Source organism: Lactuca saligna, chromosome 5 (genome assembly GCF_052625555.1).
Source record: "Lactuca saligna cultivar CGN05327 chromosome 5, ASM5262555v1, whole genome shotgun sequence".
Classification (NCBI taxonomy): Eukaryota; Viridiplantae; Streptophyta; class Magnoliopsida; order Asterales; family Asteraceae; genus Lactuca; species Lactuca saligna.
This window is the reverse complement of record NC_136421.1, coordinates 1,027,711-1,045,301: the sequence shown is the minus strand read 5'-3', so window position 1 is coordinate 1,045,301 and position 17,591 is coordinate 1,027,711. Positions and strand designations below refer to the sequence as shown.

At 31.8% G+C, this 17,591-nt stretch overlaps 2 protein-coding genes and 1 pseudogene across 4 annotated transcripts; all 3 read left to right on the top strand.

The window, feature by feature from the left end:
* Positions 1 to 3,290: 3,290 nt before the first annotated feature.
* On the top strand, positions 3,291 to 7,423 carry LOC145048303 (seed imbibition 1). Its single transcript, XM_078996764.1, has 13 exons — positions 3,291 to 3,551; positions 3,703 to 3,968; positions 4,128 to 4,218; positions 4,382 to 4,430; positions 4,566 to 4,657; positions 4,738 to 4,845; positions 4,950 to 5,084; positions 5,194 to 5,604; positions 5,681 to 5,822; positions 5,922 to 5,989; positions 6,149 to 6,283; positions 6,423 to 6,640; positions 6,731 to 7,423. The coding sequence occupies exons 1-13, from the start codon at positions 3,361 to 3,363 to the stop codon at positions 7,153 to 7,155; spliced, it is 2,331 nt and encodes a 776-aa protein (XP_078852890.1). The 5' UTR covers positions 3,291 to 3,360; the 3' UTR covers positions 7,156 to 7,423.
* Positions 7,424 to 8,995: 1,572 nt separating this feature from the next.
* LOC145048949 (putative amino acid permease 7) lies at positions 8,996 to 12,837 on the top strand. Of its 2 annotated transcripts, none has more exons than XM_078997602.1 (7): positions 8,996 to 9,281; positions 9,494 to 9,712; positions 9,815 to 9,908; positions 10,125 to 10,339; positions 10,411 to 10,544; positions 10,685 to 10,912; positions 10,982 to 12,837. In XM_078997602.1, the coding sequence occupies exons 1-7, from the start codon at positions 9,146 to 9,148 to the stop codon at positions 11,363 to 11,365; spliced, it is 1,410 nt and encodes a 469-aa protein (XP_078853728.1). In that variant the 5' UTR covers positions 8,996 to 9,145; the 3' UTR covers positions 11,366 to 12,837. The 2 variants fall into 2 exon arrangements, with proteins under 2 accessions (XP_078853728.1, XP_078853729.1); XM_078997603.1 differs by having other exon boundaries at positions 8,996 to 9,409.
* A 1,256-nt stretch (positions 12,838 to 14,093) lies between these two features.
* LOC144997141 (putative amino acid permease 7) lies at positions 14,094 to 16,200 on the top strand (annotated as a pseudogene). Its single transcript, XR_013659711.1, has 7 exons — positions 14,094 to 14,239; positions 14,383 to 14,634; positions 14,753 to 14,846; positions 14,934 to 15,148; positions 15,226 to 15,358; positions 15,426 to 15,653; positions 15,713 to 16,200. The product of XR_013659711.1 is annotated as a putative amino acid permease 7 (transcript).
* The last annotated feature ends 1,391 nt before the right edge of the window (positions 16,201 to 17,591 follow it).

Below are 17,591 nucleotides of genomic sequence, written 5' to 3'. Positions count from 1 at the left end.
CAAAATAATCAATATATTATATCAATTTAGTATATACGAATTACTATATAAATTTTAACAACGTTATATATATATATATATATATATATATATATATATATATATATATATATATATATATATATATATATATATATATATATATATATTTGTAAAGACTTCAACTATATAGGTGTTTCTATGCATTACAATGTTAAGTTCAATATCAATTTCAGTTCCACTTAAAAAACCGAAAAATATTTTATAAATAGTTAAAAGTGATAAATTATAATGATAAATGTAAAAACTAAATTGTAATCTCAATTTAACTAAAATATTTCCCAAATATATTTTTATAATCGTAAAAAGTTGCCAAATAAGTAGCTTAAAATAAATTACAATAACATTAGTTAAAAATAATTATGTATAAATTATTATATTGCTATCTTTACAATCAAAAAATAATGTTTAATGTTTTAATAATTATAATGATAGAAATTAAAACATTAAACAAATAAATTTTTAAAAATTAATTAAGAATAACAACAACTATAAATAACATTAAACCATATATTATATTTAATTTTATTCATGTGTAACTCGCGGGTAGAAGTCATTCAAACGATTGAGATTATGAAGTTATAATATTATTATATCAAATTTAACAACAACGTTATTATTATATTTTTAAAAAACATATATTTGCAACGACTTCAATTATATAGGTGTTTCTGCGCAACGCGCGGACATTCACCTATATATATATATATATATATATATATATATATATATATATATATATATATATATATATATATATATATATATATATATATATATATATATATATCAAGTTTTTAAAGAGGTAAAGGTCAGAGGTTAGAGCGAGAAAAAGATGCAACTTCCATTTGAAGCAAGGCTCATTATTGAAGTCTTAATTTCACTTTTGAAAGATATTTTAGGTAATAGTCAAATGCAATGCATTTTTGTGATGTAAATCCAATTTCTCGATTTTCATGCCATCATACCATTTCATTTTACTTTTGAAAGTTCCTGCTTACTGTCTAATCATGGTGATTCCAAAAATATAAACGGAATTCAATTCCGATATATGAAACTTCGAAAAATAACATTTAAAGTTTCACGATTAATTGTTTCAGATCCTACAAATTTTACAAATCTGATCGTTCGGGATTAAAAATGTCATAAAAATGAAACAAAACAATAGACCATAGTTTGAGTGCAAAAACGTGATTAAAAGTAATTTACGAGGTTTGTATTTATTTCAAACGAAACAGTGCAAAGTTCGTTTAAGGAAAATCAGATAAATACTGATTTTATAGCTTGAAAAATGCGTAACTTCCTCACACGATTTCAATTTTGGACGTTCTTTATATCCACGGAATCAGGAGAACATATTCTATTCAAATTTCCTATCTATAACTCTTAAGTATACTTAATGCAAAAGTTTTCTTTTTAGTGCATTAATTAATACTCATTCTGTGAACTGTTTCCCAATTGTTAACGACCGTAAATTTTGAGAATTGTCAAGGTATTCCATCTACAATTTTCAAGTATAGTGACTTCAATTGCACTCAATAACAAGGAATACTACACAATAGATCATTTCTACAACTGTGTTAGCGGTGATTTGACCGACGAAATTTGACCTATTATACCAATTGTTACTTTAGAGGTGGTTGCGTGTGCTGGCAGTCGGTGATGATGGTGACAACTAGTAGGGTTGCATTCGGTGGTGATGATGACGAACGGTGTTGGCAGATTAGGTGGAGATGGAGGTGGTTGAGTGTGTGTGTTTATGTGTTTTTTCTAGTATGTATGTTCATAGGTGTATATGTATGTTCATAAGTGTATGTTTTGAAGAAGAAACCCAGAAAATGTGAAGTGTGTATGTGTTGTCATGAAGATACATATGTTCTTGACTATCTGTTTGTGTATGTAAAATGTTCCTAGTTCCTTAAACACAAATCTAGAGAGAGATATTTGTGGGTCATTCTATTTAATAATAATATATTAAAAAGAAATAATGAAAAATGAAAAATAAATATATAAAAGGTAAAAATGTAATTTTATTTTCGAAAAGGACTAATTCTACAACGAAACTAATTATTTACTAAAAATTTTAAAACTCTATGTATCTCATATATTTTTTGAAGCGTAAAGACTATGAAAAACATAAGTTTTATCTAAAAATAATAATATAACAAGTGTTATGCCCACTATGACTCCTCTTTAATTATGTAAAAAAGTTAAAATCAATGGAGAAAGTATAGGATTCACTTGGTGACATGACCATGTTATCTCCACAAAATATTCCCACACAAATCAAAAGCGGGAAGCAAAATGTATTTCTTTAAACTAATATTCTTGCTTTATCAAGATTACATGCATCGCCATTCACCATTCGCCATGCCCCCAGTTGAACATGTTGCCCAATCATGCCCGTTATTAGCAACCCTTGGATCAGCCATTCATTTACATTAGAAATCGAATCCGACGATTCAATTTGTTTCCCTCACGCAATCAAATTTTTCAAGAAACATCATTTGTTGGTACAAGGAAATTTGTTTTACGGTTAAAAAAAACAGTTTTATTTCTTAGGAATGTTTAATATCTTTGTATTACATTTTTTTTATTATTATAAATGTCAAAATTAAAAGGAAAAAATAATGAAAGAAAAATATCATGTTATACATGTCAATTATTAAATAGATAAAGAAGATTAACTAAGAAAGTAAAGTTGGAAGAAATTTTATTTTTCTTTTTTTCAATCTAATTATAATTTTATTATCAGCGTTTAGCATTAAGTTTTTGCAATCATAACTTTTTTTTTTTTAAGATAGAGGAATAAAGTTGTGCTAATTAACAAAATTAAGGATTTTATTTTTAATCCTTAATAATTTTTTGATTAAACTAATCTTTATATTTGTCATTTGTTAAAATAGAAATTAACTACAAACTAAAAGAAGTTCATTTTATCGAACAAGTGGACTACATATTATGTAGATATTTTGTCACATATAATCAAATTATAACCAAATTCCATAGATTCCAGTCTTTTCAGATTTTTTTTAACAAAAATTATCTTTTACAAAAGATATTTTGTAAAGAAAACGTCTTCCTAATATAATCATTTTTATAGTAATTTATATATTGTATATCATCTTTTTAGCATTATTTTAATTTTTAAACAAGGGTTAATCATATAAACTGCCACGAATACGGGTCGTGAGATGTTCCGGGTCCAACTTAACCCAATCAAATGAAAAACATGTCCCCTTTCTACTATAAATAGTAACGATATTAGCGGCCTATTAGATTGATTCTCTAAATCGTTGCTTCAGTTTGATTCGGAGAAGGATGACGGTCGGAGCAGGTATATCGATTACAGATCGGAAGCTGAATGTGTTCGAGAATCCTGTTTTAACGGACGTACATGACAATGTTTTCGTCACTTCATCAACCGGCGACGGGATGATCAACGGCGCCTTCATCGGTGTGCAATCGTCCCGGACTGGTAGTCGCATGGTCTTTCCCGTCGGAAAACTCGAGTAAGTCCGTCGTCACTTTTGTAATTTATAATTTTTTTTGTTCAGGGTTCTGCTGCTGATTATATAGTTAGACAGCTTGTGAGTTAAATTGGTAGATAAACATAGTTTGATTAAGTAGAGTTGTTGATGAGAAGAATGGGTGAAAATTCAGGGGATTGAGGTTTATGTGTGTGTTCCGCTTCAAATTGTGGTGGATGACACAGAGAATGGGAACATGTGGTCAGGATATTCCAACTGAGACTCAATTCCTTATAGTTGAAACCAATGACTGTTCACATTTTGGTGAAGATAATGAAGTTGCTGATGGATGCCACCAATCTGCTCTATACACTGTCTTCTTGCCCATTCTTGAGGGTGATTTTAGAGCGGTTATACAAGGAAATGCCAATAATGAGTTGGAGATTTGCTTGGAAAGTGGTATTGAAGAATCCTGCCTTGTGATGTTTAATTATATATATATATATATATATATATATATATATATATATATATATATATATATATATATATATATATATATATATATATATATATATGTTGGTATTCATAACTACAAGAACGTATATGAATTTGTAGGAGATCCTGCTGTGAAAGAATTTGAAGGGAGTCATCTGGTTTTTGTGGCTGCTGGATCCGATCCGTTTGATGTTATCACAAACGCAGTCAAGTATGGCCAACCTCTTGTGGACCAATCATTTTAGTTATTTAAAGAAACAAATGATACATGTTAAATGCTGAAGATTTAATTAACATTGATTATATCTGCAGCATTTAATATGTACATGCACACAATACATAAAGATTCATACATGAATTTTAAAATTGTACAGGAGTGTAGAGAGACATTTACAGACATTTTGTCATCGCGAACGGAAGAAGGTAGTTTGGTTGATTGATTCTCTACGATGACTAACTAATTGATGGATGCTAAATTAATAATCTCTCTCTCTCTCTCTCTCTCTCTCTCTCTCTCTCTCTCTCTCTCTCTCTCTCTTTTCATCATAACTGGCTCAGATGCCTGACATTTTGAATTGGTTTGGGTGGTGCACATGGGATGCTTTTTACACTGATGTTACTTCTGAAGGTGTGAGACAAGGGCTTGAGAGGTATAACTCTTATCATTTGCCATTCCAATAAATCTCTATTAATCGTTGAATCAATGATGATGTGACAAGTTTAAATACAGTTTCGAGAAAGGAGGAATTTCCCCAAAATTTGTAATCATTGATGATGGATGGCAATCTGTTGGTATGGATCCAGCTAGTGATGAAGCTAAAGCAGATAATACAGCTAAGTGAGTACTTAAACAGTTAAACTAAAGCGTCACTTGTTTTTCTTCTGTATAAATGATAATATATAGTATATGTTTGATAAAGATTTTTCCCAAATTTCGTATAGTTATGCAAATAGGTTAACTCATATCAAAGAGAACCACAAATTCCAGAAAGATGGTAAAGAAGGTCACCGAGTGGAGGATCCATCCATGGGACTCCGTCACGTTGTCACGGACATTAAAGAACACCATAACATCAAGTACGTACGTACAATCGATTTTCTTCATTAATCAGTTTGTTAGATGTTGATCGATCGGGTATTAATTTGTAATCACTAATAAATAAATATATATATATGTATATGGTAGGTATGTTTATGTGTGGCATGCGATAACTGGATATTGGGGTGGAGTGAGACCTGGAGTGGCGGAAATGGAACATTATGATTCCAAATTGTGTTTCCCGGTTTCATCTCCAGGAACGGAGTGGAATGAGAAGTGTGATGCGGTGAAAGCCATTACCAAAAACGGGCTTGGTCTTGTGCACCCTGAGAAAGTGTTGGACTTCTACAACGAGTTGCATTCATATCTAGCGTCTGCTGGTGTTGATGGGGTGAAAGTAGATGCACAAAACATTCTTGAAACACTTGGAGCGGGACATGGTGGTCGGGTGAAACTTGCCAGGAAGTACCACCATGCATTGGAGGCTTCCATTGCCAGGAACTTCCCTGATAACGGAATCATTTCTTGCATGAGTCACAACACCGATGGTTTGTACAGGTAGGTAGGTACCTATTTTGTATGCATGATCTAAATTCCTGGTAATTCAAATTTAATACTTACTTCATGAATCAAGCGCAAAGCGGACAGCTGTTATAAGGGCATCAGATGATTTCTGGCCAAGGGTTACAGCTTCCCACACAGTCCATATTGCTTCTGTTGCTTACAACACCATCTTTCTTGGAGAGTTCATGCAGCCTGACTGGGATATGTTTCATGTAAGCTAACATTAACATACATCCCACTCCCAGACACTTTTTTTTTTTTTTTTTTTTTAATTATCAATTCTTGTGCCTAATTTTACATGATATATATAGAGCCTGCATCCGATGGCTGAATACCATGGTGCTGCTCGTGCCGTGGGAGGCTGTGCTATTTATGTCAGGTGAGGCGGGGGTCTCTGTGTGTCTTTATTTGCATGCATGTATATATATATATATATATATATATATATATATATATATATATATATATATATATATATATATATATATATATATATATATATATAAAATAAAAATAATTTATAAATACAATAATGCAGTGACAAGCCTGGGCATCACGACTTCAATTTGTTAAAGAAGCTTGTGCTTCCTGATGGATCGATATTAAGGGCGAAACTTCCAGGGAGGCCAACTAGAGATTGCTTGTTTTGCGATCCCACCAGAGATGGAAAAAGGTGATTTATCAGTATCAGTACTATCAGATGGGATGTATATTAATTAATTAATTAAAAGTTAAAACATGATGATGCATGCATCGTGCATGGTTTGGTGTTGTTTAATAAAAGATGTATGCATGGATGGATGGTGATGCAGTCTTTTGAAGATCTGGAATTTAAACAATTTGAGTGGAGTGGTGGGAGTTTTCAACTGCCAGGGAGCAGGGTGGTGTAAAGATGGAAAGAAGATCCTGACCCACGATGAGCGACCAGGCACCATCACTGGCAGCATCCGAGCTGAAGATGTGAATTGCTTGCATACAGTTGCAGATTCTACTTGGGTTGGAGATGCCATTGTATATAGTCACCTTCGTGGTATGTACTTTAATTATTTCTTTTTAAACACAAAATCTTTAAACTTAATTTATTATATTCCAACACACTCCTACAACTTATATTTTGCAGGAGAACTGGTTTACCTTCCAAAGAATGCATCTATCCCAGTAACATTGAAACCTAGAGAATATGAGGTTTTTACGGTGGTTCCTGTGAAGACAATATTGTCAGGTGGAGGTGGGAATGGGATTGGTTTTGCTCCCATAGGCCTCATTCAAATGTTTAACTCTGGAGGTGCGATTGTGGAGGTAAAGTATGATGATGAGATAGAGGAACAAATAGGAACCGTTTGGTTGAAAGTTAGAGGAGGCTGTGGTGATCTGTTTGGAGCATATTCAACTACAAGACCAAAAAGAGTCACCATTGGTTCAAATTCCAAAGATGCTGCCGACTTTGGGTATCAAGAGGAAACTGGATTGATTACTATCAAACTACCAACTACTGCTCCAGAGAAAGACTTGTACAATGCATGGAACATCACCATTCAAGTGTGAACAACAACTCATTAGTCATTACAAGTTCAACTGCCGATTTAATATGTTGTTGTATGCATCCTTTTCATTCTCACTCTAAATTGGATACATCTTATTCCTATTTAACTTAAATTTTTTTTTTTATTCTGTTTTATAACCGCTCTAAAACCACTCTTAAGAATTGGCAAGAAGATGTTGTACAATATTAGTATAGAGCAGATTGTTGTCATTCATACACCAAAACATCAAGAACCATCATTTCATTATAAATAACCTTTATCTTTCTTTATCCAATGATTGCACACTATATCAATCTATTTTGTTCCTTTTGCCAATTATAGCAACCCACTTTGCTATTTCTTCAAATTCATGTCTAACTACTAAACCTTTTACACCATTTTACTCCTAATAGATATTATAACATGTCCCAACACAATTTATACCATACTATAACTCATTTGACATGATTGCCACAATTTCTCATGTTTTGTCCTATTCGCCTTATTTTTTAAGATTCATGCATATAACCCTTTTTGTCCTATCTTTTTAGGACTACAAGCTTCAAAAAAAACTTGTAATACTTACAGGTAGGTTACATGAACTTCATTTCCGTTGTTATCTCTGTCGTACTATCATTATGTGTATTTTCCATTTTGTCCCACTTTAGACTATAATGGTGTTCTACCTTGGGTCTTTGTTAAATCTTTGTGCTGTCGTATGTATTCTTGTACCATTCACGTTTAAACATAATTATTATATATAGAAGCAACATTTCCATCCTTTCAATTACATATCAGTAAATTATGAATTTTTTTTTATAAATAAAGTAAATAAGATTTATCAAATTTGTAAGAACTCAAGCCAAACATTTTAAACATATTACAAGTCTTTCGACATTCTAAATGAAACAATATTATTGTCTGATATTTATTTGGGTTTATAAATTTATATAATAAATGTTTATTATTTTGATAGATGAAGATTAATAAATTATAAAATTCGTTGATATAGTTGTTTTAAATAAAGATATCATAATTGTCGAACTATATTTATAATTAAGCGTATAAAATATGTTTTGTTTCAAAGAAATTATAATTGTTGAAATATACTTACATTTGATAGTATAGGATAATTACCAAAAGTATGAATATAATTTATTTATTTTAAAGGATATTTAAGTCAATTTGTTAAAATTTAAAAGATTTTTTTTTTGTTAAATGGTAGTTAAAATTAAAAGTTTTTGCTGTCTAATAATATTTTTTTTTTCTAATTTTTTTAAAGTTAGAAGCTAAAAAAAAAAAAAAAAAAAGCATGTCAAACGACTAAAGAGCAAAAAAGGGCCATCCCACTACCCAGGTGGCCATGTCATATATTTATATTTTCATATTTATAGAATTAACATTTTAAAATTATAATTCATTTTTAAACATTTAATTTTTACTCTTTATCCTGTTGGTCTTAACAATAAGATGTATTTAAACTTAAATAAATGTTATGAACATGTGAACTGGATTTGATTTTAAAAAGTGATAGTCAAATATTATCTCCATTTCATTTTTTATTTATTTATCATTTTTTACCTTTAAAGTCTTTATTCTTTAAAGTCTTTATTTTTTAATTTTGATCTTGAATATTTTTATTTTAAATATATAATATTTGATGCAAAATAGATGAAATTATAAGTTTAATAAAGTAATTTATAACACCATAAATCTTTTTTAGCTTTAGAAGGACAATGCGAGTTGTTTTTTTTTTGTTTGTTTGTTTAAATGGTCACTGCCTCATGGTAATGATTAAGAGAGTAGATGGTATTCTTGTTTATATCCTCATAATTAAAAAAAAAAAAAAAAAACCCTTAAAGACAATCTACCAACCTCAGAAACTTTACAAACATGAATATTATTTTTCATATATAAATATAACTTTATAAAGAACCACCCCTTTTTCCGGAAGTCTTCTGGGAGGAATCTTTGGAGATCAAGGAAAGCGACCACCAATCAGATAAATATTTATGTTCCAAAACACAAAACCACGTATTATCTCGTATATCAGGGAAGAATCAAGGATAGGAAAAATGCCCGGAGAAGACTACGAAGAGGAAGAAGACCAGATGCCATTGCTGCAGACCTCAGCTCTTAAACTCACTGGTATGCTCTACTTCACTCCTCCTTATATGCGTGCTCCATGAATTAGAAAATCAAACGAACCAATAAAGACATGAGACGAGCTGAATTTAAGGGGAAAAAAGGTTATTTGTTAAGTTGATTTTTTAAAGGTATAGAGTAGATTCTGGTGGTGTTTGGGGGTATTGAATTTTATGAGGTATTTATCTGTTTGGTTTGTGTTGTGGATGGGGAAGGAAACGTATGGACAGCCCTAGCACATTTGATAGCTGGAGTGATAGGGTCAGGGGTTTTATCAATGGCTTGGAGCATGGCACAGCTGGGTTGGATTGCTGGCCCACTATCTATTATACTCATCGCATTCTTCTCCCTTGTGTCTGCCTTCCTTATCAGCAACATTCACCCTAGCATTACCTTAAACCACTCCTACCTGCAGGCGGTTCACACGATTTTAGGTGAGGCCGATCGTGTTATTATAATTTATAATTTATAAGCACCACGCACGCACTTCCAGGCTGCAACTTAATATCTATCTCCTTTTGTACTTCCGATCACAGGATATAAGAATGGATTGATATGTGGATGCTTGGTATACTTCAGTCTATTCAAAACAGGAGTTGTCTATGTAATCACATCCGGAATCTGCATGAGGTATGTTATGCTTAATAACTTTTTTTTTTTTTACCAATTTTATATTTGTACCTTATTGGAAGTATGGAACTTACGTTTTTCTGCCTAAGAGGTAAGTAATGTACAATTTTTTTTTTACAATCACAGTTAATGCATGATTCATTCATTCCAACAGTTTCTGATTTCCTATTTTGTGTTTAGTAGATATATTAGATACTGAATTTGTTTGGTGAATAGAGCAATTAGGCAATCGAATTGTTACCATGAAGAAGGGCATGAGGGTGATTGTGAATACAAGAATGAATACTATATGGTTGCGTTTGGTGTTGTTGAAATAGTGGCTTCTCAAATACCCAACATTTTTCATACGAAATGGCTCTCAATTATTGCTGCAGCCATGTCCTTGACCTATTCCTGTATTGGAATAGGACTTGGGATAGCCCAAGTAATAGGTAAATGTTGTTGTTGGAGCATAAATTAATAATGCATGTACATGTAAAGATGAAGAAGTTGAATATGGCAGGACAAGGGCGGATTGAAGGGAGCATGAATGGAATCTCAACTAGTAATCCAAGTCAGAAAGTATGGTTGGTTGGCGAAGCTATCGGGGATATTTTATTTTCGTTTACATATTCATTAATCCTTCTTGAGATACAGGTGAGGTATGCCAGGCATAATAATAATATTTGGCTCAAGCAATAATATATATATATATATATATATATATATATATATATATATATATATATATATATATATATATATATATATATATATATATTTTTTTTCTGTTGTAGAGCACTTTAAAGTCACCTCCGCCTCAAAAAGAGACCATGAAGAAGGCGTCCACTATTGGAGTCCTTATAACTGCTTCCTTATACATCTGCTGTGGTGCATCTGGGTATGCAGCCTTTGGAGATTCAACTCCTGGGAATCTCTTGACTGGGTTTGGATTCTATGAACCGTATTGGCTTGTAGACTTTGGTAATGCATGCATTGTTGTCCACTTAGTTGGGGGTTATCAGGTACTTTTGATTGTGGTTTTTCAGTCTTGTTTCTTTCTTGTTGATTAAGATACATTGATTTGATTACAGATATATAGTCAGACATTGTTTGCTATTGTGGAAGGATGGTATGCGGAAAAGTTCCAGATAATGACAAGGGAAATGGATGTTGGGATTGGGAGTTTAAGAGTGAACCCTTTTAGGTTATGTTTTCGAACTACATATGTTGTTTTGACAACGACAGTAGCGATTTTATTCCCTTACTTCAATCAAGTCCTCGCCTTTTCAGGATCAATCATCTTTTGGCCCTTGACCATATATTTCCCTGTTGAGATGTACTTTCTGTACAACAGGATTCTCCCTTGGACAACCACCTGGATTCTTCTTCGTATTTATACCATTTTTTGTATGCTTCTAACAATTTTTACTTTCGCTGCTTCCCTTCAAGGATTGATTTCCAAAAGATTTGGTTAGTATTTTTCTCCAAAATTATATACATTACATTTCACAATACGGATCCCAAGACCAGATAACCTATAGTACTTTTTCTTTTTCTTTTTCTTTTTGCTCCTTGTAGTTTTCAAATAAACAGAAATGGTCCCAGAGTGAGAAAAAGTTACAGAAATAGTCCCTGTTGTTGTTGTTGTTTTTTTTTTTTTTTTTTTTTTTTTTTTTTTTTTTATAATTTTTTTTCGAATTTGGATTCATGGCAGCCCACCCAATTTTCATGTTTTATATTAGTCCCTTTTTTCTCAAATTTGGTCCAAGCTTTTTATAAAAGTTTTCCAACTTTATTTTAAATATTTTTCTAAAACTTGGTTTGTTTTTAATAAATATTTTTTCTTTTAAATTTTTTTACAACTGTGTTTTCAAAATTGACACTTTATTTGTTCACTTTATATATTCTTGTGTAGATTTTTCCTTTTAAAAGTTTATTCTTTTTCAATTCATTTCCTAGACAAAATTGTAAAAATGGTCTCTGTGGTTGTCAAAAGTATATGGATTTGGTCCAAAAAAGTTTGGCGGTGCAAAACTGGTCCCATTTCTAATCTTTTTAGTGATTTTGGTCCTTACACACTTAAAAAGACGAATATACCCTTATAATTTATATTTTCTATTTTTTTAATTGCTGAAATACATAAATTAATTTGATTTTTGTTTTAACATAAAACAAAAAGATAAATAAAAGAAAATAACCCAAACCCCTCCCATAGAAGCCCCTTCATCACCAGCTCCATCCTCCACCACCGGTGAATGGAACCACCGTCGCCAGACACCATTCTTGCCGGAGTTCCTTCATGCTTATTCTCTTTCTCTCTCTTTTCTCGTATATAGTGTTTACCTATCTCTTTACATTTCTTTTTCTTCAAGATAACTTTTCATCTTCTCCAGTTTCTCTATGTTTTATCAAAATTCACCAGAAATCTCTCAAATCAACCACCTTTCTTTACTGGAAGATTGATCATTCACCAGAGTACAACCCACATTTACATACTCGAAGTCCATTGGAACCCTAGCATGATTCTGATTTGTTTGACTAATATCGTTAAACTGATTTGCCATCGCAACTCTAACCTTTACGCACTGCTGTCGGAACCCTAGCTGCCGTCTATCAACGAATGGGGAAGGCATTGTTGTCATTTCTACATCCAGGGGAACCACCATATTTGCACTCAACCACCGGGGAGAGAGAGAGAGAGAGAGAGAGAGAGAGAGAGAGAGAGATCCATGTGGCAAAAATACATTTTCACAAACAGAAATAGCAATGTATACTCTCTCTCTCTCCCTCTCTCTCTCTCCCTCCCTTTACCTCTCCCTTTAAAAAACCCTCATTCCTTCTATGATGTAAGTAAGAAGGGCCTTCATCTGATGAAATATAACCACGCTTGAAGATTTAATATTTATGAAACAAGAAATGGATGGATTTAAACAAGTTCAATTTCAAATAGGTTTGGTTGCAAACCGGATATAGAAACTTGGGGTTTTGTCGGTTCAACACGTGCTGGATTTTAAGTTTAAAAATCAAGAGGTGGGGTTCTAATTTTTAAATTAAGAATAAGGTGGAATATAGTCACAACCTCATTTTATTAATTTTGTTTTATTGATCTTTAGAATCGAATTTTGAACACCCTTAAGTAAGACAGTGATTAATAAAAGTGTTTAAGTATCTTACGAATGATCCATAAACCAAGAAAAATTATTTAATATTAAAATACCGTTTTTTGAGTATTTTAAAATTATATATTATCGATTGAGTGGTTGATATACATGCTTTTATAATCTTTTGATGCGATATCATATATTTATTTTATTTTTTCTAAGAGAATATGTTCAATATTTTGAAAAGTTTACTCAATAATTAAATAGATAAATACCGTTATTATCATACTTCGCAACAACTATATCAACATATATCATATGTTAATGTTAAAGCATGAAGGAGGAAGCAAAAGTGAGATGCAACTAGACATTGACGATCTTCTGAAATATTATACAAAAAACCTTTAATTTTATAATTTTTTTATGTTCTTAAAATAAGTATGAATTTTCATTTCTCATATTATTTATGTAGAAAAGACGTGTTTATACACTATAAAAGTTTAACTAAAAATCACATAAATACACTTTAAAAAAAAAATACAAATAACCTTTTTAGAAATATAGATACATATTTTTATAAACATAGAAATATATAAATAAAAAAAGCATTTATGCGAAAATAAAATACAATTATACTTCTAAAAACACGTAAAAATGCATATTTTTCTGTAAAAGTATAAATACACATTTATATCTAAAAATGTAATTATACTTCTAAAAACGTAAAATTATGTATTTATACTTTAAAAAAATGTAAGAATACATATTATATTTCTATAGACGTATAAATACGCCATTATACTTATAAAAACATATAAATACATATGCATGCTTCTAAAAATATATATATATATATATATATATATATATATATATATATATATATATATATATATATTTATATTTCTCTAAAAATATAAATATGTATCTTTATGTATTTAGAAATATAACTACTTTTTTTCATATAAAAACTCTTTTGATTGATATATTTCTAGATACATAGAAATAGATATCAATATTTCTAAAAAATATATTAATAATTTTAAGATTTTATTTTTTATTTATAAAAAACATAAAAATATGTATTTATATTTTTTAAAAATAAATTTATATGAAATTTAGATAAAAAAATCATATAAATAAAAAAACAGATATGTATTATCACATATCGAACACAGAAGAATCGACCAATGGCTGGACGAGACCAGCAGACGCCATTGTTGCAAACCTCACCTCATAAACTAACAGGTCGAGTCTACTTCTCTCAGTGAATTAATTTTAAATTCATAAGGCGATGCGGTTAATTTTGTTTCTGACGATATATACTAGGGTGTAGGAACTTGATGACAATGATGATGTTATTGAATTGATATTTGTGTTTTTGATTGAAGGCAATGTATGGACAACCCTAGCACATATTATAACAGGAGTAATAGGATCAGGTGTTCTATCCTTGGCATGGAGCATGGCACAGCTGGGGTGGATTGCTGGTCCATTGTCTCTTTTACTCTTCGCCTTTTTTACCCTCGTCTCTGCATCCTTTATCTGTGACATCCATCTTTATGCTAACCCTAACCCCAATAATGGCACCACCACCATGATTATGAACCGCTCCTACTTGCTGGCAGTTCAGAGTATTTTAGGTGAGCTTGTATTATTATTATTATTATTATTATTATTATTATTATTATTATTATTATTATTTTGACTTGTGGTTCATAATCATCGATTTACATTTACAACTTTGTACTTGGATTTCAGGAAAGAAAAATGGATGGGTATGTGGATGCTTGGTATATTTCAGTATATTCAAAATAGGAGTTGTGTATACAATTACATCTGCGATTAGCATGAGGTATGCTAAATTTTCTACAAATTGAAATTCTATTGTGTTAGCAACAATTAGTTGCTATGAAATGTTGAAGTTTGAAGGTTTTGACAGGGCAATTAGGCAATCAAATTGCTACCACAAAGAAGGGCATGAAGCTGCTTGCGAATATGAGGATACCTACTATATGCTTTTGTTTGGAATTGTTGAAATAGCAGCGTCTCAAATACCCAACATTTTTCATACAAAATGGCTATCGGTTATTGCTGCAACCATGTCCTTCACCTATTCTTTTATTGGAATGGGACGTTGATTGGCCCAAGTAATAGGTATGCATCTCTCTCAAGTCTGAATCGATCATCAATTAAAAAGCAAAGCATCTGATGAAGTGATGGAAATTGGACAGGACAAGGGAAGATCCAAGGTAGCATCAATGGCATCTCAACAACCAACCCCACACAAAAAGTATGGCTGGTTGCTCAGCTCTTGGAGACATTGCATTTTCATTTACGTTTTCGCTCATCCTTCTTGAAATACAGGTATATATGGTGTGATGTGTCCTTGTTTTTTCATGAAATGCTGTGTGTTTGATGATTGGTGGTATAGAGCACTTTGAAGACACCCCCATCTCAAAAAGAGACAATGAAGAAGGCTTCCAGCATTGCAATCTTTACAACTAGTTTCTTCTACCTATGCTGTGGTGGTTGTGGGTATGCAGCCTTTGGAGATTCGACTCCTGGGAATCTTTTGACTGGCTTTGGATTCTATGAACCATTCTGGCTCATAGACTTTGGTAACGCATGCATTGTTCTCCATCTGGTTGGAGGGTATCAGGTAATGATATTTAATTTAAGACATCATAATTTGAATTTAAATTGTGTGCATGTTGGCAGATATACAGTCAGACATTGTTTGCAATTGTGGAAAGATGGTATGCTGAAAAGTTCCCAGAAAGCATGTTAGCAAGGGAAAGGGATGTTAGGGTCTGTTTGTTTATTACTATAAAAAGTGTGAATCCTGTTAGAATATGCTTTCGGACGATATACGTGATATTGACCATGTCAGTAGGGATGATGTTCCCTTACTTCAACCAAGTCGTGGCATTTGCAGGGTCCGTCATCTTCTGGCCTTTGACCATTTATTTCCTTGTTGAGATGTACTTTGTGCACAACAAGGTTGTACCTTGGTCCCTCAACTGGATTCTTCTTCGTATTTATACCATCTTTTGTCTCATCCTAACACTTTATATTTTGGCTGGCTCCATTCAAGGACTTTTCGCCAAAAGATTTGGCTAGTACTACTTGTAATTCTCCAAAATTTAAACAAATAACATGTCTTGTAATTACCAAACCGTTTAATATAGGAAGGATTTCAGACTCAACATTATTTCTATACTTTGGTACCACTTATGATATAATAGTCTTGAATCTTGACCATTCATAAAAGAGTATATTCCATATGTTTCGGGGTAATTTTCAAGTTTCACTTTCATCCCTAACCTCATTCTTTTCATCATCTCTATGATTTTTTTTTTCATTTAAATTTTGATCCCTAGCCGATGTAAAATGATTGTACTACTACATTCTTTTTGTATTTTTTTTTTCTAAATTTATAATTTGTTTATTTCTTTTATTTTATAGAATTAACAAGGAGCCAAATATACAATCCCTCACCCCTTTGCGTTTCGGATGGGGGCCGATGACCATGTACCAGTCCCTCTCATTCTCTCTTTTGTTAACGATCTACTCTGCAGGTCACCATTGACCCCTCTCTCTCTCTCTCTCTCTCTCACACACACACACACACACACACACACACCCTTAGCCAACGTCTATAACTCACCGGAAAATCAATCCTCTAGCCCCTCTTGCCTCCCTCTTCTTAGTTTTTTTCCCTCTTCACCTTATCACAAGTCACCACAAATTTCAAACATATTATTCCCATGAAGCTTAAACTTGTTCTTCTAGTCTAGTTTTGAAGAACCAACATAACCAAAGATTTAGCTTTGATCTGAAGAACCCTAGATCCATCTTACTCGATCGAACATACACCACAAATGAATTTATTTTATAGGTTTGATTTTCAGGATTTTTTTTTATTTTATTATTTTTTTAAATATGACCTTTTGGAATGACAAAATAAAAGGAAATGACCGCATTATTTTTGGATTACTAATCTGTAATGTCTTGTTACGAACATACATTTTGGATTTGGAAAAGTAACGCAACAAACCTATTATGTATTACGACTTTGCCAATTAAGTCTTTAAAGTTTTTTTTTTTTGTGCCTTTAAAGGGAATAAAGTGGTTTTTGTTGGGTCGATTTGATCACTTTAGACAAAATGAATGGGTAACCAGTTATCCCTTTGCTACATCAACATTAACCCATTTTCCAAAAGCATTGACTTTGAAATGTCAAAAAAATCCTCCTCCCGCTTCATCTTCTCTCATAATTCTTTCTCACTCTAAAATTCTCACAAGTATGTTCTTTCTTTTCCCAGAAATGCAATTTTATTATCCATTTTAACCTGTTTTATCTTGATTGTCGATCTCTGCAGTACTCAATTAACTACTGCTTGTGGGCATATTTGATTACTTTAGAATCCAAAAGGCTTTTGAAAAGTGTTGTAAGAGTTCACCGGAAGTAGGATGTTGATCTTTTCTATATTCCATTTTTCACAACTATTAGCTTCTTTTTGTGTGAGAAACAACAATGCAAGACGCCTTACAGGTGTGGGTGTGTATTCAAGCTTTCGTAGCTATTTCTTTCATA

What these genes read in the sequence shown, in the direction of transcription:
- LOC145048303 (XM_078996764.1), top strand. Translation starts at nt 3,361, where the DNA reads ATGACGGTCGGAGCAGGTATATCGATTACAGATCGGAAGCTGAATGTG. An exon ending in TTTCCCGTCGGAAAACTCGA is followed by an intron (nt 3,552 to 3,702) that starts GTAAGTCCGTCG and finishes GTGAAAATTCAG; the next exon opens with GGGATTGAGGTTTATGTGTG. An exon ending in GGAGATTTGCTTGGAAAGTG is followed by an intron (nt 3,969 to 4,127) that starts GTATTGAAGAAT and finishes ATGAATTTGTAG; the next exon opens with GAGATCCTGCTGTGAAAGAA.
- LOC145048949 (XM_078997602.1), top strand. Translation starts at nt 9,146, where the DNA reads ATGTTCCAAAACACAAAACCACGTATTATCTCGTATATCAGGGAAGAA. An exon ending in ACATCCGGAATCTGCATGAG is followed by an intron (nt 9,909 to 10,124) that starts GTATGTTATGCT and finishes TTTGGTGAATAG; the next exon opens with AGCAATTAGGCAATCGAATT. An exon ending in TAATCCTTCTTGAGATACAG is followed by an intron (nt 10,545 to 10,684) that starts GTGAGGTATGCC and finishes TTTCTGTTGTAG; the next exon opens with AGCACTTTAAAGTCACCTCC.